The 24,789-nt window shown below is 54.1% G+C and overlaps 1 protein-coding gene across 21 annotated transcripts in view; it reads left to right on the top strand.

The window, feature by feature from the left end:
• Positions 1-1,561, top strand: part of DYSF (dysferlin) — a 223,156-nt gene extending 221,595 nt beyond the window's left edge. For all 21 annotated transcript variants that reach the window (XM_061431947.1, XM_061431954.1, XM_061431964.1 and 18 more), the window contains one exon: positions 1,295-1,561. In XM_061431947.1, coding sequence (XP_061287931.1) covers positions 1,295-1,333 — 39 coding nt within the window. In that variant the 3' untranslated portion in view covers positions 1,334-1,561. The remainder of the gene's footprint in view (positions 1-1,294) is intronic.
• The last annotated feature ends 23,228 nt before the right edge of the window (positions 1,562-24,789 follow it).

The following is a 24,789-nucleotide window of genomic DNA, read 5'->3' as shown; positions in this document are numbered from 1 at the left end:
TGGCCAGCCGGGCCCCACCCTGCAAGGCGCCTGGGCAGCGGACTGGCCTCAGGGACCTGGGGAAGGGGAAAGGAGGTCCAAGCTGCCTGGCTGGGAGACAGAGGGAAGATTTCCAGTCACTTCCAGCCTGCCACCCTTTCTCATCTCAGGGGCAGCCTTAGCCCCAGACCCTGTGGGCAGGCCCTGGGCAGAGCCTCTTCCCTGTCTCCTGGGTCCCCAACAGCAGCATCCATCTCTTTTGAGATCTTCTGGGAATTGTCCTCTTCAAATACCAGCCCTGCCTTCTCTCCCAGGGCTGGTGTGTGGGCTCAGCTCCCAGGCGAAGGCTTTGGGGCGAAAGGGGCAGCCTGGACCTGAGGCTGGTGATGCTCTCACCTGCAGTTCTTTGCCACACGCTGGGCATGTCCAAGTGGCTTGGTCACCTGGTGGGTGCCAGACCCGTGCCGCTCGCCTAGCTTGCAGGTTTTGGGGGCGGAGGCCTTGGTGGAGAGGGGCCCGGGGCCAGGGCTGCCACCTCCTTCCCCGCGTAGACCTAATCTCCCATCCCCTTGGAAATTCCCCCGGGAGGGGGACAGGAGGGCAGCCTGTTTCCCCCCAGCTCTCCCCCAGAGGCCGCCAGGAGCAGGGCCAGCGTGGGGAGGCAGGAGGCGAGCTGGCGGGGAAGGAGCGGCGGCTTTGTTTCCAGAGTTGGCTTTCCCGGGCGGCGCTGGGGAACATACTGTCCCAATTAGGAGCCCTGTGCTGTGTTGTATGTGTTTTCATGGTTTTGGCGGGGAGGAGTGGGGAGGGGAGATTCCTGTCAGTCCTGCAGCAGCCAGGGCTTAATCAGGGGTGACCCGTCTCCAGGGCTGGCCTGTGTTGTGGGTCATCCTTGTACACCACCCCTGCCCTTGGCTCTCTCTTTGCTTCTGGGGCGGGAGCATGGTGGCCAATGAGCCTGGGGTTCCTGTGTGTGGGGAATTGGGAGGGAGGTGGGGAGAATCCCCGCTGTGCCTTCAGGCCACCTGTCTGATGGAATGCCGGGCCTGATCTGGCTGGGGCAGAGTCCTCTGGGCAGAGCGGACGCTGGGAGTGGGCCCTGGTTGATGGGGGAGAAGACTGAGCAGTTCAGGCGCCGTGGCCCCCAGGAGAGTGTGGGCTGGTGTGGCAGTGAGGCTGGAGGGCGCAGTGTTGAGTGTGGAGCATGGCGGGGGTGGTGAGTGCGAGGTGCAGGCAGGTGGCTGAGTCCTCTCCCAGCTCCTTTTCCCCCGCAGCTGTCACCACCTGTCCCTACCTCCTCCCTCCCTCTCTCCAGAACTATGCTGCCATGAAGCTGGTGAAGCCCTTCAGCTGAGGACTCTTGGGCCCAGGACTAGCTTCCTCCACTGCCTGGCTCGGTAGAGCTCCTCCAGATGTTCAAGCCTGACCGTCCTGCCAGGGTGGGCAGATGGACTGGCACACGCACCGAGTGCTGTGACGTTGAGCCCTGGGATCACCGCTGTCATCATTTCTTTCTCCCCTGAACTGAACCATTTGGGATCAGCCCATGTGTATTTCAGTATAAAACAGTTGGAACCACAAAGCAGCTTTGGTGTGTGTCTCTGTGGCACCTGAGTGGGGTGACTGAGCAGGGGATGGGTCCGGGTGGGCGGGGGTGTGGGGTGTGCCGTCTCTGCTCAGTGGGCCCGCTGGAGCTGTGGATCTTTTGACAAGGAAAGTGGGGGTGGCCTGGGCCTGCCTGGAGACCCAGCGTGTTCTGCTCCAGGACTCTGTCCCCTCTCCTGTGCCCTCCTCCCTCTGGCATCTCCTCTTTCTCACCCACACTTCTCTCTGCTTGGGTGGGCAGTTACCTGCACCACGCCTGGAAGAGGTTTCACGTAGGCACATGGAGCCCCAGAAACTCTCCAGGCAGGGGTAGCTTCTGGATTCCTGGCTGTGACCTTGTCTCCTGTACTCTTGGGATGTCTTAGGGCTCTCTCCCTGTTTCCTCGCCCTGCTCTGGGCTGGACAAACACACCCTTTTCTTGTGATCCGAGCATCTCATTAGCCATTGGTCTGACATATCTTGCAGGGATCAGGCTTCAGCTACCGGAGCAGCAAGAACACACTTAGAGAAAAACCAAAGCGTATGAAAGCATTGTTTCCAAAGTAGAGGCCTCTGCCTCTGTCGCCGGAGGGGCTGGAGCTCTGGAGCTCAGCCTGGTGGCCTCCTCGCCTGTTACCCAGGAGGGCTTCTCTTGTTTCCTGCTGTGAGCTGTTCCCGTGGCCCAGGACCCAAGGCCCCAGAGTGAGCCTTCCAGCCCCTCTGGCTCTTCTCTGCCTGCTGGGACCCAGACAGGCCCTGCCTCATCCCACCTGGTTGGCGGGACTACCAGGGGTGACTGGGATGGGGCTGATGGCCTGAGCCCTCCTGGATGAGGGAGCTACATCTTGAACACAGAGTGGTTCTCTCTTCAGGAGAGGGTCTGACAGAGGATGCCCTCAGTGTCCAGCTCCCCGTGGGCCCTGAGAACCTGGGTGGCCAGTCCTGAACCCTGGAGCCATGTGGCCATACCTTGCACAGAACAGGCAGCAGGGACCAGAGTCACCCATCTCTTCTGGGTCATGAGCCTTCCATGAATATCCACCATGGAGGTGGTGGATCAGTGATTCCATGGAGAGGACTGGAGGTAAAAGGAAGAGGTGGGCCTGCAGCTTCAGGAGGTGCTGAGAAAGCTTTAGGGTCTGGGGAGACCTGAGAATGTTTGAAGGTAGGGAGGAGGAATCCACTAGGGAGGGAAAGATCAAACATACAAGAGAGAAAATGGGATAATTAATGGAACCAGCTTCTGGAGAAGGAGGGGAGGGTGTTATCTTGGAAAGAAAGTTCTCTTTTTCTTACAGGTGCAAGAAGGCTGGAGGAAATACATGCATACATAGGACTGTCACCTGGGTTAAGTGAATTTGCGGGAACACTGTGCCCACTCATTAATATTTTCTTTTATTCATTTGCTTTTTCTTGCTGCTTTGAGTTGCAGGTAATAGAAACCATTACTTAAACTAGTAAAAGGACTATAATGGCTTTATAGAAATGAAACTTTCAGGATTGGCTTCAGGCAAGGGCTGATCCAGCTCCTCAGTTAGGTCACCAAGACTTTGCATTCTCTCTCTGCTCTGCCCTTGTCAGAGTTGGCTTCTGTCTAAAGCTGACTCTATTCCTTTGGAGTCTGGGGTTAAAGCTGCTCCTTGGAACCCTATAGGGTACCAAGCAAAATTCAGGGGGAATGAGGAACAGATAGATGGTGAGGGGATGTTGTGTCCAGCACATGTTTATTGAGAGAGTCTACACAGCAGCCCTAGAGCAGGTTCTGAAGATATAGCAGTGAGTTACTTATGACTCCTGACCTCCCATAGTTCCCAGTGTTGGGGGAAAAGTGGATCCAGAAACCACGGTTATTTTTACTCTTAGGAGCATATCAGAGATGGGCCACCCCAGGGCAGGGAAAGGATGTCATCTGAGTGGAGCGTTGAACTGCCCCCAGTGGCTAAGACTGGAAAGCTGTGCTGAGCAGTAGAGATAGAGACCAAGACTCTGGCTGTCCAAGAGCCCAGATCCTTTAGGGTAAGGCTGAGTGTTGAAGGGCCTGTGTCTGCAGCTGAGGAGTTAAAACTTCATTCTGGAGATGAGAAAGTGGCACGGAAAGAATTCAAGCTGTGGCCTTGGTCAGAGTCGTGGCTTCTCAGTGCTTGTCCTGGGAGGCAGGAGTCTTCTGGGAACACGTGATGGTGCTTCAAGTTGTGTAAGCCTATGGCCTTTGACAGGGCGAGGGTCCAGTGGTCTCACTCAGTTCTCAACAAGGTCTATGATCACAAGTGGTAGAGAGCAAATGCTCAGGGTGCTGTGTGGCCAACTGTAGAGGCCATTCTAGAAGGCTGGTCCATTAGTCCAGGAGCCAACTGGGAAAGGTCTGAAAGGCAGGGAAGGAGTCATTCATTCATTCACTCACTCATTCAAGATGTACATACATACATACATGCACACACACACACAGAGCCGTCTGTGTACCAGTCAAAGTGCTAGGCTTTAGAGATGCAATACTGAGCAGGATATACATGGTTCCAGAGCTGACAATTGAGTGAAGGGTGGGGGGAAGCAAACAGATAGGTAAAGGGTGACAAGGTCAAGGGCTGGGTGTGGAAAAGATGGTAGAGAGAGCAAAGACTAACCATGACCAGAAATGGTTTAAAGATCTGTAAGAGTCTCCATAGGGCCCAGAGCCGTTGTTCTCAGCCAGGGCTGATTTTTGCCGCCTTGGACACATTTGACAGTATCTAGAGACAATTAAAAAACATTTTTTAAAAATTAATTAATTTTTGGCTGCACTGGGTCTTTGTTGCTACAGATGAGCTCTCTCTAGTTGAGGCAAGTGGGGGCTGCTCTCTAGTTGCCATGTGTGGGCTTCCCATTGAGGTTTGCAGAGTTTGGGCTCTAAGGCACGCAGGCTTCAGTAATTGCAGTGCACAGGCTTAGTTGCCCCATGACATGTGGGATCTTAGTTCCTGGACCAGGGATTGAACCCACATCCCCTGCACAGGCAGGTGGATTCTTAACTGCTGGACTACCAGGGAAACCCCTGGAAGATGGTTTCATGAGTGGTGGGACCATTCATGAAGTCCATTTTGGACAAGAAACTTCAGACATCTTTGGGGTGCCATCAAAACACTCTTCCTGCCCTCCACGTCTCCCTGCTGGTCAGTCTCTTCCTTCACAAAGTTCTAGAAAGCATCATCTACACTTTCTGTCTCCATGTCCCTACCTTGCATTCACTCCACCCACTGTTATCTACTTCATTCCTGTGGTGGAGTCAGTGGGTCTCCTTCTCCAACAGTCAATCTCTCTCTTTGCCCCTGTGTCCTTGTGCTGAGAAAGGAGCCCGGCCCCAGTCCTCAGGGAAGGAGTTGTATTCAATCAAGTCAATCATAGTTATTATCCTTGTTGATGATTGGTTTGGGAAGAGGTTTGTGACTCATATATGGCCAGTGAGGTGAGAGGAAGGTGTGGTGATTACTAATGGAAAGGTGCTGGAAAAGTTTCTTAAAAAGTTTTATCCCCAATAAGAAAGAACAGATCCTTCTCTAGAGGATCTTCCCGACCCAGGGATTGAACCCAGGTCTCCTGCATTATAGGCAGATGCTTTACTGTCTGAGCCACCAGGGATGTCTAAGAAAGAACACACAAGGAGGCAAGCCTTCATCTTTTGTCTTTTAATCTTGTTATGGAAAAAAGGTGATGCCTGGAGCCATGGCTGCCATCTTGTGATAATGAGGGGCAAGCCCGAGAAAGCACGTTGACACATAGGATGGCAAGAACCCGATGCTCCAGGAGGCTGTCAAGAAAGAACCAGCTCTGGCACTTCCCTCCTTCCAGAGGTCTTTTAGATGGGATCATAAATTCCTCATTGTTAAAGCCGTCTTTGGTTGGGTAGTCTGCTACCCACAGCTCAAATCATCGTTGTTGATAGATTTCGTTCTGCTCCCCTGAAGACTGTTTTTACTGCAGTTGCCAATAACCAGGGCGGCCGTGTACAGGCACCACATCTAAGACATTATGAGTTTATTATTTATTATAACAATTTTCCCACAGATGGCAGTAAAGTGTTTTGTTCTAATAAAATCAGCGTGTTACGGTTTTCTGATAGAAGTAAACTACCTTGAGGAAAGGGCACCTTTTTCTAATTCACACCAGGGCCCTGTCTACCCTGGTTGTTAAATCTGTGGACGCTTATCCTCCCGACTCTCTGCAGTGGCTGGAAGCACTGCGCGTGCTCTGCTTCTTGATACACTTGCGGCTTTTGGCTTCCATGGCACCACAGTTGCCCAGTATTCCTCTTCCGGCCTTGCCTTCTCCATTGGCCTCTAGTGTTTCCCAGCTCTTACTTAACTGGGCCCTCATTCTTACTCTGCACACCGCCTCGGCCGCCTCACTCACTCCTGTGGCTCTGATTGCTCTCTACAGACTATTGACCCTGAAACCCCTATTTTGAGCCCCATTTTTGCCCTGTGCTGCAGCCATGTTATCCAACTGCTTACCCAGTGGGTGGCTCCCGCAAAGAGACTTAACAAGCACCGCAAACTCAACCCCTGCCCACCACCCCTGCTCGACATCTCTGTCCTCCACTCCATGAGAACAGGCTCTGCCCTGCTGTTCCGTCCACTGACCCCGTTACTGGAGCTCAGTGTGTAGGAGGCATCCCTGAGTCCTACCTCCTCCTAAGCCTATATCCCAAACATCGGCATTTCCCACCAGTTTCCCGGCTCTTGAATCTCTCTGGATCAAGCTACTTTTCTTCCCAATGCTGCCACCCCCATTGACTATCAGGCCCCCAGCAGGCTGGTCATTGGAACCTAGGTGCCGCTCCATCAGTCTTCCCCTTCGCCATGCCCCAGGTCACTGTCCACGGGTGGCCAACCCTGGACCCAGCTGCGGCCCCTCCTTCCAGCCCCCATCCTCACAGGGGAGGTCGACCACGCTGGCCCAGGCTTCTCAGAGGACGATCCTCTGTCTTTCCTGCCTCACCTGTTGCTTTTCCCTGTGGTCTCCTAGATGCAATCCTGAACAAGCCTGGCTTTGGCCTGTGGCTCAGGCTTCAGTGTGGTACCTTCCTCTAGGGGGTCTCCCACGACCTGTCCTGGTGCTCATCGACCACCGAAACCCCGGCCCACTTGACTGTCCCCGCCCCCTTCCCCCCGCCCCCACCCTGTGCCTCCAGGGCTGAAATCACATCCTGGTCCTTAATGAGATGTCTGCTTCCTTCACTAAAGGGACTTTACTGAGTGTTTCATTGCGTGTTCTCTGTAAATAGGCAGGCCCTCGGAGCCATGGCAAATTGGATTTTTATGTTCTGAAATTTGGTTAGTTTTCAGCATTTGAGACGTATTCTTTTGCAAGGTGGAGAATCACTCTCATCTGTTAAAAAAAAAAGGTTCAGTAAAACTTCATACACCTTTTAAATGCAGAGTACTCAGCTCCCTGCCTTTATTTTCTCTGCTGGTGTTTTGAAGAGAGATATTCTGCTCACATGTACAGACACACACATGCATGCACACACTCACCGTTTTCTGTTCCTTTTCCAGGGCTCTGTGGACGGTCCAGGCTGGAGTGACAGGGAGCTTGGACAGACAGGAAGAGCTAACTGTAACCCAGCCCTGGCCTGCAGCCACCTCCCCGCTGCCCCTGCCCCCAGGGAATGCAAACTTGTCTCAATCCTCTCTCCACGTGTTTCATAAATGCAGGATTAGGGGATTTCCAGGGAGCCAGGTGGGCATCCCCTGCCTGGGACGTGGGGACAGCCCAGGAAACATTTTTTTTTTTTTTTTGCTCTCGGGTGAGAACAGGGTAAGGGCCAGGGTCTGCTGCCAGGTGGGCCCTTAACTGTGGCTGAAACTCCCGCATGAAGAGTGGGAGCCTCCCTCTCCCTCCTTGCCCGCTTGCTGCTGCTCCGTCCTGTCCTCTGGGGGTGTCTCGCTGCAGTTTCAGCGCCCTGCGGCTTGGCCCCGTGTGGGCTTCATGCTGTTTCTCTGCCTTTGTTTTGGTCTTGATTTTTCATGGTGTACGTATGTGTCTGTGTGTGTGTGCATGCACGCACGTGTGTGAAAGATAGACAACAGTTGCTGCTGCTGCTAAGTCGCTTCAGTCGTGTCCGACTCTGTGCGACCCCATAGACGGCAGCCCACCAGGCTCCCCCGTCCCTGGGATTCAGATGTAAAGAGAGACAGATTCATGATGAGAGACAGAGACAGACACACAGAAAGTGCAGTGGGGACAAGAAAGAGACCAGAGCCTTTCTTGCACGTGTTAGATGCAGCATGGCCTCAGCTGCCCTCATTCCTTCAGAGCCGGCTCTTTTCCGCCCTCCACACTGGCTCCCAAGCTTATTTGGCTAGACACAGAATATAGGAGGAAGAGAGGGGCAACCTCCCTGGTCTGGCCACCCCACATCTGGTCAGGGAAGCCTCACATCACATTTCCTTGGAAACCCAGCAATTCCTCATAGGCTCCATCAGTTACCTGGGGCTCCGAGCCCCTTCACTCTGCAGGGCTGGCCAGGGTGTGTTTGGGGTGGGGTGGAGCAGGGCGCCAGGGTTGGTTCAGCTCCTAGGCAGAGCAGCTGAGTGCCACTCCTAGCCTGGCTGGTTCTCCATGTCTCCATCAAGAGTCTGGGGCTGGAGCCTCGTCACCCTTTCCCAGTGCAGAGTCAGGAGACCGCTGGGGCCGCTGGGGGCCTCTCCTGAGGTGACACACGGTGCCTGACTCACTGTGAGAGCTCTGTTTCCTTTGAAGAGGAGCTCTGAGCTGCCTGGGGCATTGGGACGAGGGAGAGGGCTGAAGAAGGCAGGACAGGTGGGGGACTCCCCTTTCTGGGGGGCTCCTCCGCTGTGAGGGTGACAGGGGCCCCATTTCTTCGCTCGGCAAGGACAGGGCTTGTTGCTCTCTGGATGTGGGAAAGCGCAGCTGTCCTGCCAGCCGGGCAGTACCCACCACATGGGCCATCTCGGCCACCACATCTGGGCTTTCCTTTCCTGGAGAGCAGCGTGACCTCAGCTATTCTGCCTGCCACCTTGGGAGGGGCTGGGTCACACAGTCCCCCACCAGTGACCAGAATGGGGATCCCTACAGTAGTGTATACTAGAGAGACCCCTTAGAGACCCCTAAGAGACCCCACCCCATAGAGACCCCTTCGGCAGATGGCCATGGCCAGTCACGCTTGGACCTGCCCAGGAAGCCCCGTGCTCTCTGGGACGTGGTCGTACATGCAGTCGTCGTCACAGGCGCATGCCTGTGCACTCAGGACACACGTGTGTGTGTGTGTGTGCATGTGTGTTTCACATTTTTGGCCAGAATACACTCTGGAAACCTAAGCAGAAAAGAGCGTGTGAATGTGGCCATCATCAGGGATAAATTAATCCCAGACATGTAAAGCGTTTTCTTTTTTCATTCTCAGCCCGACTGCAAATTCAATTATAACTCTCTGCCAGCTACTGAAATGAGGGGACCAGTACGGATGTGGCTGAGCCTAGACAGTGGGGCAGCCAGTGGACGCTCTTGCTCCCCTCCTGCATCCCGCTCCCCTGCTGTCCAGGACCCAGGAAAGAGTTGCAGTCACTCCTGGATACCACACACTGGCAGGGCTTTGGGGCAGCAGCCAGGTACCAGCCAAGAACATGGAGCTGGTGGAAGCAGAGCTGCCCTCTGAGACCTGAGCAAGGAAATGGCCACATGTGGGGTCAGACCACAGGCTGGCAAAGGCTCTCTTATGAGGCTACCGTTCCCAAGGCCTGGCCAATCTAGGTGGCACACGTATCCACCCACCCGGGGAGAGAACCAGGAGACTCACCTTGACTGGCTCAGGGGAGAAAGTCTTGGCTGGAGGCCCCCTTGGCAAGGCTTTTTACCTGCCATGGCTATTGAGCCCTGTGGCCATGAGAGCTTGACTTTTCCCCTCACCCTCGCAGGCAAACTTCTGATGGTGATTTGGCTTCCAGCGCCCGCCTGTTTGTCGGGCAATGCTGTCCCTGCACAATGGCCCGCTGGCTTTGTTTGTGCACCCTTTCTGAGCCCTGCTAATGACAGTCTCCCCTTGGAGCTGGACCCGCCTCCCTCAGACACATAATAGGGTCTCCGCCTGAGTGTGTCTGTCTGAGACCCCTTAAGAAGTCCTACTCAGGGAAACTGCAACCAGTCTCTCCTCGGTCATACCCTTCCCTTGGCTGCGGGAGGTTTGGGCATGTCTGTCTGCTCCAGGCTGAGAACAAAGAGTGTTCCCTCTCTCACTGAAGCTTGTTCCTCTGTGACAGCTGCCTTCTCATCTTATTCTTCCAGAGGCAGGGAGGGGAACTGAGTTACTTCAAGGGAACTGCAGGGATGGAGGGTGGGGGGAATTGGGCATTCCACATGAATTCCCAAAGAAGGTCAGGTGAGGCTAGTTTTAAAAGAGAATGGATGAGTTGTCAGAGATTCGATTTTGAATGGGGGTTTGGGGGGGGCGGGTCGTGAGTTGACAGTCGGGGGAGGCTGGGAGGGAGGTGGGGGGAAGGAAGAATGGTCCTGGTGACCCTGAACAGGGAGATTGAAGGGGAGCCAAGGGGCCCATAGGAAGAGGCTTGGAGGGGCAGGCCTCAGGCTGGAGGTAGGGGCTCTGTCTGCCCCTTCCCTGGGGCCTCTGGGGCCTTTTACATAACCTAGGCCTGGCCAAGGAGAGCTGGATTTTCACAGTTAGGCTCAGGCTGCCAGAAGAATGAGAAAAATGGGCCGGAGGGAACACCTCCACTGCAGAGAATAGGAGGGAGGAGAGTAGGAGCTAGGGATGGTGCGCGTGCGTGCGTGTGTGTGTGTGTGTGTGTGTGTGTGTATGAGAGAGAGAGAGAGAGAGAGAGGGGGAGAGAACTCTGGCTCTGTGAGCTTCTGGCCAGCTCTGGAGGAGCCCAAGTACCTGCCTCCCCCAAGGGTCTTAGAACAAGGAAGCTCCCACTGAATCCAGTCAGTCCGGCTGCCTCGGATGCCTGGGACCCTATCCCACCAGGTCAGAGAGGCACATGCCCCTCTCCTTTCTTATTCCCATCAAACTGGGGGAGCAGGGCACTCCTAGGATGACTCAGGTCTTTCCAGCCTCAGTCCAGGGGTGAGGATGAAGTCGGAGGTTGGTCGGAGAGGAGCCCTTGGCTACTGAAGCACTCTGCTACATAGTGTCGCCTTTAACCCACACCTGTGAGAGGTAGCTGTTTGGAGCCCCATATAAGAGACAAGAAAACTGTGACTCGGGGAGGCCGCACATTTGTTAACGGAGGGTGTGCCCAGCCATGGCGATTCAGAGTCCTTGCTCTCTGCACCCCATTGCCAGGCCCAGACACCTCCCAGTTTTCACAACTGGTGATGTCCTGACCAGACCCAGGGCCTCGCCCGGTGTGGGAGCTGTGGGAGGCAGCAGGCAGGTGGGGGTGACTGTGTGTGGAACTGGCTCAGATATGGTGACGTTTTCTGGTTTTTCATTCACTCAGCAAGCATTTTTTTTTGAGCACCTGTCCTGCCCAAGCTCTGCTCTAAGCACAGGATTCTTACCCTTGTAAAAGTTCTCTGTCAGGGAGCCAGAACGAAAAAATCATTTCAGGCAGTAATGAATGAATGCTGGAGGAAAAATAAAGCGGAGGGAGAGATAGAAATAACAGGGGGTCATTTTTCAAACAAGTTTGAGGCAAAGCCCTCTGGAAATGCGACACTGGCTGACCTGAAAGAGTGAGCAGGCAAAACCAGGGTGAGAGCACCCGAGGCCCAGGGCGGCCCACGTGCAAAGGCCGTGAGGCAGGGCTGAGCTGGCTGCGGGCTGGCTCACACTGGTCTCTGCCTGGGAGTTGGTTGCCTTCCCCGCCACGCCTCATCCGGAAATCCTGGTCTCAGCATTGTCATCAGGGTTCACCCCCGTTGCTCCATGTGGACTGACGAGGGCGCCTCGGCCACTCTGGGCCCACTGTGACCCAGACCCCCAGCGGGCCTCTTCCCAGGGTTGGCAGCTTTGGGAAGTGCTTCCAGCATTCACACTCCTCACTGCCCACTCTAACCCCTGCCGCTAAATCAGGCAACATGCTACTTCCAGATGGGCAAGGGTGACTATTTATTTTATTGTTAAAAATAGCTTTTATTGGTTTTTGTCTTATTACAAAAGTTATATACGTTCATTATAGAAATCTGAGAAAACAGCTAGCAAAAGGAAGAGTATAAAGGAGGCACTAACTAATCCCATTACCCAGAAAGAACCACTGTTGGCACTTGGGTATCTCTAGAATTTTCCATGTGAGTATAAAATATATGTTAGTATTTTTTAAAATATGACCTCACTGTTTATAGTGGTTTGCAACCACCATACTGTGACTATCCATCCGCATCACTGAGTGTGCCTCAACCGCACGGCTTTATGGCTCCATTACAGTCTATCATTTGGATAAGCCAGGGTTTATTTAACCAGGCCTCTACTGATGGACTTTTAGGTAGCTCCCCCTGCCCCCACCCCCTCTTTGAGCATCTTGTCCACAAGGTTTTTTCCTAGCCATTCTAGGAGGCTATCTGAAGTATCTGGAAAGTTCTTGAGATATCACACAGGGCAAGACACCTCTGGATGCCAGAGGTCAGGACAGGGGTTTGGGCTGGTGGGTGGGTCTCTGCTTCCTTCTCGGAAGGGGATCAGGAACGCTTTAGGCCTCTTAGCCACCCCCAAGCCCAGGAAGAGTCACTGGGAAGACCGAGGAGACAGGATTTAACTAAGAAGGCTGTGTTTTCCCTACAGGCGTCCATAACAGTGCTGCTTCTGGAGAGAGGAAACTTTAGACCTCTAGCCTGTCTGAAGCAGGCTTGGGGCAGGGAGTGAGGGGGAGGGGTGGGAGGGGAACTGAATCCTAGAGCAGGGAGGGGCCTGGGAGCCCAGCATCTCCTGCCCTGAGCTGAAGGTCCGAGAGTCTGCAGAATACAGATGCTCCCAAAGCCTTGCAGGAAAGCTGCTGCTGCTGGTGGGAAAGGGGAGGACACCAGGGGAGTGGGGTGCTGTATGGATAGGGTGGCTGCCCAAGTGCCACTGAGTTCCAAACCCCTCTTGCCTCCTCATGAAGCCGTCTCTGGTGTCTCCACCGGGGCAGGCTTAGAGACTTTGCTGTCATAGTTTGTGTCTCGCTCAAAGCCTTCACACTTGCTGCTCACCATCCCACTGGTTCCTGGGGTCAGCCTGAACTTGACTGCCAGCTCTCAGGATTCTCTCACCACCATCGTGAGACCTGGGACAGGCCTGCTCCCTGCTCCAAGCACACCAAGTGTGGAGTCATCAGACCCCCTTTGGAGAGTGTGTGTGAGGCCCAGAGGCCAGGAATGCAGAGTGTGACATTTGATAGATACTCAGTTATAAAATACTTCTTTTGCATTTTCTTCTCTCTCCTTAGGCTAAGACTTTGAGGGGAATAAAATGTCTTCACCATCGCTTATGTCTTCCCCTATGCCTCAGTGGGTCTCCACACACTTCAGGATGTGCACCACACTTCACTGGGTTATGGGAAGAAAATATTTATGAAATCATCGCCATCACTCTTGCCTAATTTGCAGTGTTCAGATTGATCTTGACCTTCATTTATGCTGTATGGCAGTTGGGCATGGGTTTTATGTCATGGGGTATAAGAAGCATCACCGTTGTTAATTGTTTTTTTTTTTTTTTTTGCATATTAGCTTTTGGTGTGAGCTTGGTGAAGAGAATTGACACATTACATTATCTGAATTTATCTAAGTAACCCTCACAAAGAGGACACTTGGCTTAGAAAGATTCCTTCCCTGAAAACACTCTGACTAAAGATAAGTTAACAAAGCAGACAGAAAAGAAAAACAGATAGAAAAGAAGCTAGCAATGCAAAGCAAAAATGCCGGACAGAGTGGTACACACATCTCCTAGCCCAGCAAGGGCTCAACTGACAAGTTCATTAGGAAACAAAACAAACTCAAAGCAACGAAGACTTAATCAGATCTGACAAGAAGTCAGTGACACAAACAGAGATACTGAGAGAACTGGTTGAAATTGGGCCTGTCCCAGTGAACCTTGTCCCAAACGTCAGCTCATGGCAGCTGTAATTTACGGAGAGATAAATAGCCATATACTGAGAGTGTTTGGATTTTTTAGTGCTATCAAAGGGTTTGGAGACCCCTGCCCCTGGCCTCCAGTACCAGGCCTGGCCCCCAGCGGGGCTCAGGAAGCTCGTGTGGGGCTGACCTGTGCCTTCTGTGAGTGTGTGTCTGTAGGAGGTTTTTATGGCTGTGCAAGTGTTCCGCTCCCTCCCTCATCTCCCTTCCTCCTCCTGCCCCCCATTACTTTTCCTCTCATTTATCCCCTCCTGCCAGTGGGTGCCCCTGCCTGACCCTCATTAACTCAAAGTGTAAAAACCATTTGTCTGCAGCCCGCTTTCTCCCCACCTCCCCACGCTGGGGCCAGGCCCTTCTTTCCTCCCATGACTGTCTGAACCCAGGTTTCTGTGGTTTTTATGACTTAGATCCAAATCTGCGGGGCCCCAGAGAGCAGGCAGGCCCTTAGGGGACAGCTGCAGGGCGGCCTGGAAGACCTACAAAGAATGGACGATGCCTTTGGGGGAATCCAGATCTGCTTCTCTCCTCAGAAGGCTGCACAGCCACGCACTGCTCACCTCCAAGGGCTCCAGCCTTCAGAGCAGCGATGTGGATGACACCGCCCCTCCTCAGGGCTGGGTGGGACATGCCCGGTGCAGCCATGTGTGGACACCCCCTCCACCTCTCTCCTGTCCATCTCTGCCCCAGCCTCCGGGGCAGCTCCTGCCCCAAGGCCCTCCGGCCCCAGCCTTCCCACCTGGAGGGAGTGACAGGGAAGAAGGGTGGGAAACTGGGCCTGGGATTAAACCAGATAATAAATGTTGAGTGGTTGGAAGCATGTAGAAGTGTTTGCTGAGGTGCATATACCACAGGGGGAGAGGGCCTGTGGCCTTTGGGTGTGGCACTAGAGTTGCTGAGGATGGAGGGGACCACATTCTTCCCTCGCTCAGGCTGCCTGAGGGGCCAACTGCCTGTCTCCCTGAGGGCGGCCCCGCAGGGCAGGCAGAGGCGAACCAAGCGGGGGTGTCTCTCCTCCACCCCCACGCTGGCAGTGGCCCAAGGGAACCTAGGAGTCAGAAGTGGGTCCAGGGTTTGTGGCCAGGAGCCCAGCCTGGCCTGGCATAAAAAGGTGCTTGAATTTTCCTCACTCAGGGGGAGCCACAAATTGTCTTGATGAGCGTGGTTGGGTTTATGTAACATAAACACCTCAGCACACAGCATCCACCTTTCGGGGAGGGCTGCTGGAGGCACTGGAAGGGCTAGCCAGCCCTGGAGCTGGGTGGGGGCCACTGGGGCAGTGTGCCAGGTTGGCACAGAGTCCCAGATTCCCCAGCCTGAGCTTCACTCACTGGCTTTGTAACCACTTCTCCCAGCTCCTTATTTAAAGAACAATCCACTTTTCACTTCCAACGGAGGGTGACTGGACAGGCTTCCCCTATCATGTAAGTTAGCTGAAACCCTCGCTTTCTTCTTCTAATCTCCTGACTTTGATGGCCCAGAGCATCTTCAAGGACCTGGGGAGGCAGGCAGTGATCCTTGAGTGGAACTGGGCATGGGGGTGGGGACCAGACTCTGTCACTCGGCAGGGTAGGAAGGTCCCTTCTGTGCAGGCTCTCTTGTTCTTTGGCCTGAGGCGGGGGTAACTGTGGTTGCTTGGTGGGCTGCTTGGATGGTTCTCAGCTACCCTGGGCTGCCCACCCTCCTCCTTACTCCCCCACAGCTGTCCCATCCCAGGCCCTCATTGGGCCCTGTGGTGGCTTCTCTGGGACTCATTCAAAGCCACGGCTGACCTGCCTCCCCGCCAGGGTAAAAATAGATGTTTCCACCAAGGCCACCTCCGCAGCCTCAACTTTCTCCCACTTGAGTTCCTGCCAGCGCTCGCTCTGCAGAGCACGAATCTGAGAGTTGAGCCTGGCCTCGGGGCCCCGTGGAGGAGCCCAGCTGCTGTGGAGGTGGTGACCCTGTGTGTCGCTCCGCCTGGCCCAGGGCCTACCCTGCTCACCTCCAGGCATCTTTCGCTTCTCATCGGCCTTCTGCCTGTCTGGCCTCTCAGTCGTCGGCCCCTTGCCTTGTCGGATGAGAGGCATCGTCTCTCCCTTACAGGGCCAGCCCCACTGGCAAGGTGACCTGTGCCCTGGGCCCTGTGCTGAGAAGAACCCCAAGCTTGGTTTAGTTTTCTGCTATCACTGCCTTGAAATTCCTAAATAAGTTTCAAATAAGGGGCTGCGCTGGTGGCTCAGTGGCAATGCAGGAGACACAGGAGATGCAGGTTCAATCCTTGGGTTGGGAAGATTCCCTGGAGGAGCGCATGGCAACCCAGCTCCAGTGTTCTTGCCAGGAGAATCCCATGGACGGAGGAACCTGGTGGGCTGCAGTCCATGGGGTCGCTAAGAGTTGGACACGACTGAGTGACTTCACTTTCACTTTTCACTTTCATGCATTGGAGAAGGAAATGGCAACCCACTCCAGTGTTCTTGCTTGGAGAATCCCAGGGACAGGGGAGTCTGGTGGGCTGCTGTCTGTGGGGTCGCACAGAGTCAGACACGACTGAAGTGACTTAGCAGCAGCAGCAGCAGCAGCAGGGTCTGGAGCACACAATAAATAAGGAGCCCTTCATTTTAATTTTGTACTGGGCCCTGTGAATTATGTGGCCAGGCCTGTTCCTTTAGGAGACGCACTCTGATAGGGGAGCCATGGGAGAGTTCCTTCCCCATGAAAAAGGAGGCTTCCTGGAGGAGGTGACCCACTCGAGGGGTTGGGTTTACAGGGGTTCTGAGAAAGCCTCTGTCTGCCCACCAGAGCACCACTCCTTTGGGGGTGCACACTGCCCTCTAAGGCTCCTGGTTTAAAGTGACCCCAGGAGTCACCCAGAGGAGAGGCTTTTCTGAACAGTGTCGGGCTCCCCTGGTCCTCTGAGGAGTAAGCAGGCCCCCTGAGCAGAGACAAACGGCAGAGAAGGTGAGCCCTGGAATCTGTCCCCTCCATGTGAAGTCGACACTCTGCCCTGGAGACCGCTCCCTGCATGGAGAGCCTGGGGCTGGGATGCTGGCTTGCCTCTTGCTTCCTCCTTTGGAATGGCAAGGGCACCTGGACCAGAGGCAGCCGGGACTTGGGAAGTTCTCACGGTCTTCTCAGCACACAGAATCCCAGCCTTCTGTGTGGCTGGGGCATGAAACTCTGAGTTCTCAGCGGGATCTCTGGGATCCTGGAGGACCCTCTCAGTGGGGTGACAAGTAGACTCTTCCACCAGGAATGTAGGAGGGAGGGGGCTGTTGAGAAGGGAGGATAGAGAGATAGTGGGGAGAGGGCTTTGAGGGATAAGGGCAAGGGCTGGGCACAGATGCTTTTCCTTCTACAAAATAACTGTGTTGACCCAGGTGAGGTGGTAGGGGCCTCAGCTGTGGGGTCCACCCAGGCCTGCCTGCCCAGCAGACAGTGACCTTTAACCAGGCACCACAGGCATGGCCCCTGCCATGCTCAGGACCTGATCCCCTAGGTGTGCCGTGCACACGTGCAGCGTATGTTGGAGAGAATGTTGGAAGAACTCAGTTCAGTCTACTTCTGGGCTAGGGGAAAGCCCAGCGTCTCTCCTGTGAGTCTCTCCTGTGAGTCTCCTTTACTATTCACACACAACACTTCTAATACTTCTAGTCACCAAATGCGTAGAGGCTTCGCCTACACCAAGCACCGGTCTGCAGGCGGAAGTCCTGTAATTTCATTCAATTTTGATACTATCTACCTGGTTCAGTGGGTAAAGAATCCACCTGCAAGGCAGGAGACACAGGAGACAGAGTTCTGCTCCCTGGATCAGGAAGATCCCCTGGAGGAGGGCCTGACCACCTACTCCAGTATTCTTTGCCTCGAGAATCCCATGGACAGAGGAGCCTAGCAGGCTACAGTCCATGGGGTTGAAAACAGTCGGACATGCCTGAGCGACTGAACACATCACATATCACAGCGCATCTCCCTGGAGACAGTGTCACATTCCACAGATTAAGGGCTCAGTCCCACAAGACTATTCCCACCCCACTTTAGATGCCAATTATAAGTAGTAGGTCTCCAGGTTACCCACAACTTCTGTTCACCTTGGCTACAAATTGGAGATTCCCATGATACCCCTCCTCAGGTTGGAGGTTAATTTGCTAGGGTAGCTCACAGAACTCAGGGAAATATTTTCTTATATTGACCAGTTTCTTAAAGGACATTATAAAGGATACAGATGAATAGTTGGAAGAAGAGATACTTCGAGTGAGGTCTGGGAGGGTATAGGAGTAGGTCCTCGTGCAGTTGAGGGGTGACATCCTTTCTGTGTGTAGTTTTGCTTGCGAACTTGGGAGCCCTCCAAGCCCTATACTGTGGGGCTGTATGGAGGCTTCCCTGTGTAGGCATGCTCACTTGTTAACTCCGTCGCCAGCCCCTTTTCTCTTTGTGGAAGATGAGAGATGGGGCTGAAAATTCCAAGCTTCTGATCACGGTTTGGTCTTTCCGGTGATCAGCCCCATCCAGAAGGCATTCAGGAGCTCACTCAGAGTTTCCTCATTAGAACAAAAGATGCAGCTAGTGCTCTAATCACTTAAGAATTTACAAGGGTTTCAGGAGCTCTAGGCCAGGAACTGGGGGCAGAAACCAGTGTATATTTTCTATCATGTCACAGACAGTGTGTGCCATGAGTTTTTACATGCCCACAGTGGCTGAGTGGTGGGATATATGTCCCTAAACACACGGTTTCTTGGATCGGGGGAAACAGAGAAGAGCAGCAGGAAGAGCAGCCTTCCTATACTCTCTGTTCTTGTCTGATCCTTTGAATTAGGTCAGACAGCAGGAGGTAATGCAGTCAGACACCAAGAACTGGATGGCCCCAGGCACCGATACATCCTGTACCAATGAGCCAGCACTTGGGGAGTTTCTCCTTCCTGGGGGTCAAGGTCGGCCTGCATATGAAGCTGTGGACATGTGTGGACTCTGCCTCAGCCCACACATGAAGCTGGATGGATCCAGCAGTAGCCTCCTCCCTGTAGCTACTCCTACAGAAGTAGCTCTGCCCTGTCCCCTCCCTTCCACCTAGGCTGCCACCTGCAGAGTCAGCTCAACCCCCTCCCAGAAGCGCCCCAACAGCTGAGTAAAGCAGTTCCTGGGCACCTTTCAGCCCCAGCACTTCAGATCCTTATCATGTAGGGGAGACAGCACCCCCACTCCTAGCTCCTCCAGTCCAACCCCTCCGGAGGCCAGAGATGGCAAGGAAGTTGCCTAAGTCTGCACAGCCCAGCAGCGGAGAGCAGAGCACGGGGCTCCTCGCTGTCTCCCAGGCTGCTGGCTGCATGAGCACTGTCCTGTCATTCACTCACTCACTCAGTCAATGAGGATTTACTGAGTGCATGCTGGGCACAAGAGCTTGTGCGAGGAGGGCAGAAAAAAGAGACTGATCTGCCCTCGGGGAGGCAGACGCAGGGCTCTGGGTGGGCAAACATCCCTGTGCCCTGCAGGGTGGCTTCGGTGCCCTGGTGCGGTGGGTCCTCCCAGAGGTGGGGTTCCCTTGGGTGCTTTGGGGGAGAGACTCCTGGCCCAGGGCTTGTGGCAGGTGGAGGATGGGGTGAGGCGGGAGCTGAGACCGAGGGCTGGGATGTCTTGGGATGCAAGGGACTCACTGCCCCAATTTCCCCTAGGTCTGCCCCCACCAGGACTGTGACTCTTTCCTCTGTTTGACCTGGCCTCTGACCTTTGGACCACGGCCGCTCAGCCACCTCCTTTGCTGCCCCTCGTGCCTCCCGAGGAAGCATCCCCTCTCTTCGCCAGGCTCTCCCCCTTCTCCCTCCCCTCCCTGTCACCTCCATCCCAGAAAGAAGCCTTCACTTTCTCCACCAGCCTCTCTCCCCTCAACCCCCAGCAGCTGTGGGGGAAATTGGGCCATTTGAAGAATAAAGGAGAAGGCAGGAGGGAGGAAACTCCCATCCCAGGGCCCGGTCCACAGCTGGGGTGAAAGCCTGTTCCTCGTTAACACCCTGACTCAGGGACCAGGACTGGGGTGTCGTGTCTCCTCCGCCTCCCGCGGGCCGGGAGGTGAAAAGCATGCTGGGAGGTGGTAGCCAGAGTTATTGGGAGCAGATGGGAAGGGATGGTGGACGGGCAGGGCTGTGGGGGAGGGAGGGGCAACCTAGGGGTGGGAGGAAACCGAAAAGACCCTTACCCAGACCACTGGGGTCCTGAGCCAGTTATCTGGACGTTCTCCACGGGATATTCCTTGGTCCAGGTGACAGGTAAATCCAGATTTGAGGGATGGAGAGGCTTCAGAAAGGTCAATGCTAAGGCCATGTCTGTTTGGTATGGACCCTGGGGATCCACATCACCTGACCCTCTCCTGAGTCCCTCTGGGGTCTGAGGATCTGTGTCCAGGGGCCCTGACAGGGGTGGGGTGAGAGGTGGGAGCATGTGTTACATGTAGACTGTGCTTGAGGAAGCCGGGGGCTGCTGGACTGGGAGCAGGAGGCTGGGCCCAGCGGCAGCTGACAGGAATGAGGTGGAGTCAGTCGAGGGGAAGTTCTCAAGAGCATTGAGGGCCAATGAGCCACGTTCCAAAGGTTGACTGTGATGCAGACAGGGATGCTGGTGTGGTGCTGGTTGCAGTGCTGACAGAGGCGGTGTGGTGGTGGCGATGGGGCCGTGAATGTGGAGCCTGATGTCCTCTGTGCCCAGTGACTCCACTCAGTTGCCCGCCTGCTTTTATGGGAGCCACTTGGTGAAACGTCCCTTTCTGTTTGGTAAGACCCCGCCCTCTCATCTCCAGTCCTTGGAAACACCTTGGTCTTAGCTGAGCTGAGTCCTGGTCTTCATCCCTAACCGCCTCTGCAGCCCCCAGCCCTCGGCCCAGAGCTGAGTCTGCAGAGAAGAGTGGAAGGTGCTGAGTCCCAACCACTTAAGAATCCAAGTGGTTTAGGGTCTGGAGGAAGAGGTGGGGCCAGGGAGGGTGAGTCAGGACTGCAGTTGTGGACGCCCTTGGCCCCTGTCCTTAGGCACTCCTCCTCCTCAGCCAGGCCAGGCAGGCCCCCGGGCCTGCACTTCCTGCCTCGCATGGCTTGGGCCCAGATTCCTCCTCCGATATTTTAATTAGATCCCATGCTCATTAGCTGCCCAAATGCCTTCCAGACACCCTGCAGCTGCTCTGGCCCTCCCCACACCTGCCCATCCAGCTGGGCCTCCCCCACACCTGAAAGACATCGGGGCTTAGAACTCCAGCCCCTCCCTGGGGCCTCCAACAGCCAGGACCAGGAAAGGAGAAGCAGGCTCTTCGGCTGAGGGAGAGTGGGAGGCCATAGGAGGGGCCTTGCTCTGCAGGGACGCCTGGGAGGTGAGTTGTGGCACAGCCCAGGAGATAGGACATTGGATGCCCCATCTACCAATACCAGAGAGCCTGGGCTCTGGTCCTCTGCCACCTCACTGAGCCTAGGTCCTTCCCTCCTGGGCCCCCTCGAGAGGACTGATCAGCACCCAGGTGTTAGCCTTCTGTACAAGTGTAGTGGCCAAGAAGGGTGTGTGAGGGAGAAAGCTAGCCCAGAAAGGGGGCTTCGGGGAGCTGGACTTTCATCTCAGCAGACTTCCTTGTAGGATTTGCCAGTCCAAATCATCGCTCAATGAGTGGCAGAAAGGGTCATATCCCAGATCGTGGTAAGTGGCCCAGGCTTGAACTCGGATTCACCCCTTGCAGTGATTCTCCTTTCTGGTCTATTGATTTCTACCAGCTCCAGGGACTCAAGCCACATAGACACAAATGAATTCATTAAACATTTGTTCATATACACTCACGAGGAGACAGACACTGCTGTAAGAACTCTAAATTCTAACTCACTTAATCTTGCAATAACGCTATGAGATAGAAATTATTTTTTATCCCCATTTAACAGAGCAGTTGTGGAGAAGGCGATGGCATCCCATTCCAGTACTCTTGCCTGGAAAATCCCATGGACGGAGGAGCCTGGTAGGCTGCAGTCCATGGGGTCCCGAAGAGTTGGACACAACTGAGCGACTTCCCTTTCACTTTTCACTTTCATGCACTGGAGAAGGAAATGGCAACCCACTCCAGTGTTCTTGCCTGGAGAATCCCAGGGACGGGGAGCCTGGTGGGCTGCCGTCTATAGGGTTGCACAGGGTCTGACACGACTGAAGCAACTTAGCAGCAGCAGCAGGAGTAACAGAGCAGTTGAACGGCTTGTTCAAATTCATGCAGGTTGTAAGAGGCCTATGGCGACGAGACTCTAGTCCCTGAAGCCTTTGTTCTCAGCCCCTGGGCTCTGCAGCCTCTCTAGAACAGAACATGTGTGGTGTTGCCTGGTGAGGGACAGTGGTGGCCCTACTTAAATCTTCCCTCCAGTAACCAGTAGGTTCTGGAACTGCTGCTACCCCAGGAGAGATGGAAGATTTTGATTGTGTGGCCAGGGGCAGACAAGTTAGTTCCTGGCCTCCTGACTTGTTTTGTGTCCTGTGAGATGGGAAAGCCATCCTTAGCTTGTAGCATTGCCTTGAGCATTCAACAGAGTGGCAGAGGCACTCCCGCCCTGCCCTGTCTGCTCTGTGATCATTTGGATCCTGCCTGGAGTGGCGGGGAATGAAAGTATAAGTTGTTGCTCAGCACCTCTGCTCCCAAGCTGGGTTTGGATGGGAGTGATGGTGAGAGGGTGGCCCTCAGCACTCTTCTGTTCCCCTAAGACACTTTGAAGAGCCTTAGGACTCCCCAGACCTCAGAATCATTGCCCTAAAGGGGCCAACTGACTACCTTTTGGAGGGCCAGCTGGTGCCCTGTTTGGAGGCCTAGCCCGTCCCTCTGGAGTTTGCCTTGAGGCTTTCTCCCTCCCCTCACGTGATGACGATTCTGGGCTGAATGAGCTGGTCTGGGAGGATGCATGGAAATGAGCATGCTGAGCCAGGGCTCACTTACGCAGATCGGGAGAAAGCCTGCCTGCCCAGCAGCCATCCTAGCCATGTGTGTGTGTGTGTGTGTGTGTGTGTCTTTAGTGCCTTAACTAGTTTTTCCATCCACCCTTCACTCCTCATCGTCAGTTTCCCCAGCAGCAGTCTGGAAGGCGCTGGTTGCCAGGACCAGTTCTAAATGTCAAGGCCTGGAAAATCCAACCAGCCCCTGGGCCCAGCATCCCCACCCCAGATGGCAAGGTCATGGGGACTGGCATGGGGAGAGAATGATGAAGCTAGCAGCCCCTACCCTACTGCACGTACCACCTCTACAGAATTATTGTGCTACTGGCTGGGATCCTGGGCCTCCCAGATCCAGGCTCCTCCCTGGCCTGGACCAGGCGATGGCTTCCTACACCTGCACCAAGAAAGACCTTGTCATGGCCCGGCTGCTCAAGGTCTACAGTGGCCCTCACTGCCCGGCTGGTCCGATAGTAGGTCCTCAACTTAGTACTTAATTTCCTGCCATCAACAGTTCTCTTCAATTTGGTTGCTGGTTACTTCAAACATGACCACTCCATGCCCCCTTCTAGAATCCACCTTGTCCGAGAAATTTTCTTTGATCAAGGACTACTTTTCTTACTACCTGGTCTTAGGCTTCCAAGTGGCTCAGTGGGTAAAGAACTTTCCTTCAATGCAGGAGGCGTGGGTTCTATCCCTGGGTTGGGAAGATCTCCTGGAGGAGGGCATGGTAACCTACTACAACATTCCTGCCTGGCGAGTTCCGTGGGCAGAGGAGCCTGCTGGGCTACACTCCATGGGGTCACACAGGGTCGGACACGCCTGAGGTGACTGAGCACACACGCAGTCTTGTGCTTAGGGAGAGACCCATTCGTCATGAGGGGGGAATCAAACCAGGCACATTGATGGCAGCCTCCTCAAATGGGGTCTTGTCTGCCCATTCAGTCAGAACTGAGTTTGAATTTCGTGTGCTCAGTTCTGCCCAGCTGTATGACTTTGGGCTACTCACTTTCATGCTCTTGGACTATAGTTTCTTAACCTTTAAAATGGGAATCATAGTCCATTTCCTGTCTACATGAAACTCATAATTCTCTTTGAAGATCAGGGGAATGAAGAACACAACTCACATCCTGCATTCCTAAGATGAGTTCCATGCCGCCTTGTAGGAGGATGTACTGGTTTGCTCAGAGTACCACAGACTGGGCAGCTGAAAGAACTAATATGTATTTTCTCAAAGTTCCGGAGGCGCGGAGTCCAAGACCAAGATGCTGTTAGGATTGGCTTCTGATTCGACCTTTCTTTCTGGCCTGCAGGCGGCCACCTTCTCACCGTCCTCATGTGGCCCTTCCTGTGTGCAGCCAGCTGGAGAGAAAGACAGAGCGCGTGTCTTCCCCTTCTCTTAAGAACATCAGTCCTGCAGGATAACAGCTCCGTTCTTATGACCTCATTTAGCCATAGTGATCTACTGAAAGGCCCTATCTCCAAATACAGTCACACTGGGGGTTAGGCGAGTTACAACAGAGAAGTTTTGTAGTGACATAATTCAGTCCATAACAACTGGTTAAGAAAAAGTTTCAATGTTGAGTAAGTTTGGGAACTTAAATGAATTAAATAGGGTTCTTGACTGAAGGTCTTCTCACAGGCTTTCACTGTGAACAGAACTCTCCAAGATGAGACTGTGTTTCCCAAACACATGTGACCTCAAAACTCATTTTTGATTGATTTTGCCAAGCTAGGGTTTTTAGGAGCTGTATTTGCTATCCTCTGTTCTAGTCAATTGTTGCATAGTTTTTCTAACTTGAGTACCCATGGGGAAGGAAGTCGGAGAAGGCAATGGCACCCCACTCCAGTACTCTTGCCTGGAAAATCCCATGGATGGAGGAGCCTGGTGGGCTACAGTCCATGGGGTCACTAAGAGTCGGACACGACTGAGCGACTTCACTTTCACTCTTCACTTTCATGCATTGGAGAAGGAAATGACAACCCACTCCAGTGTTCTTGCCAGGAGAATCCCAGGGACGGGGAAGCCTGGTGGGCTGCCGTCTATGGGGTCACACAGAGTCGGACACAACTGAAGCGACTTAGCAGCAGCAGCAGCAGCAGCAGGGGAAGGAAGTTCAGCATTATTTACTGTTCACCTAGAGAACAATAACCAGACAGCTTTCCTGGTGATTTTGCATCTCCAGCGAGTAATTCCAGTTTGTGATATTGCTGAGCTCACCTGTTAGAGTGCTGCATGAGGTCTCTCAAACCTACAAATTTCTTCCTTC

The sequence above is a fragment of the Bos javanicus genome, chromosome 11, assembly GCF_032452875.1.
Source record: "Bos javanicus breed banteng chromosome 11, ARS-OSU_banteng_1.0, whole genome shotgun sequence".
NCBI classification, from domain to species: Eukaryota; Metazoa; Chordata; class Mammalia; order Artiodactyla; family Bovidae; genus Bos; species Bos javanicus.
This window is presented reverse-complemented; position numbering and strand designations above follow the sequence as displayed.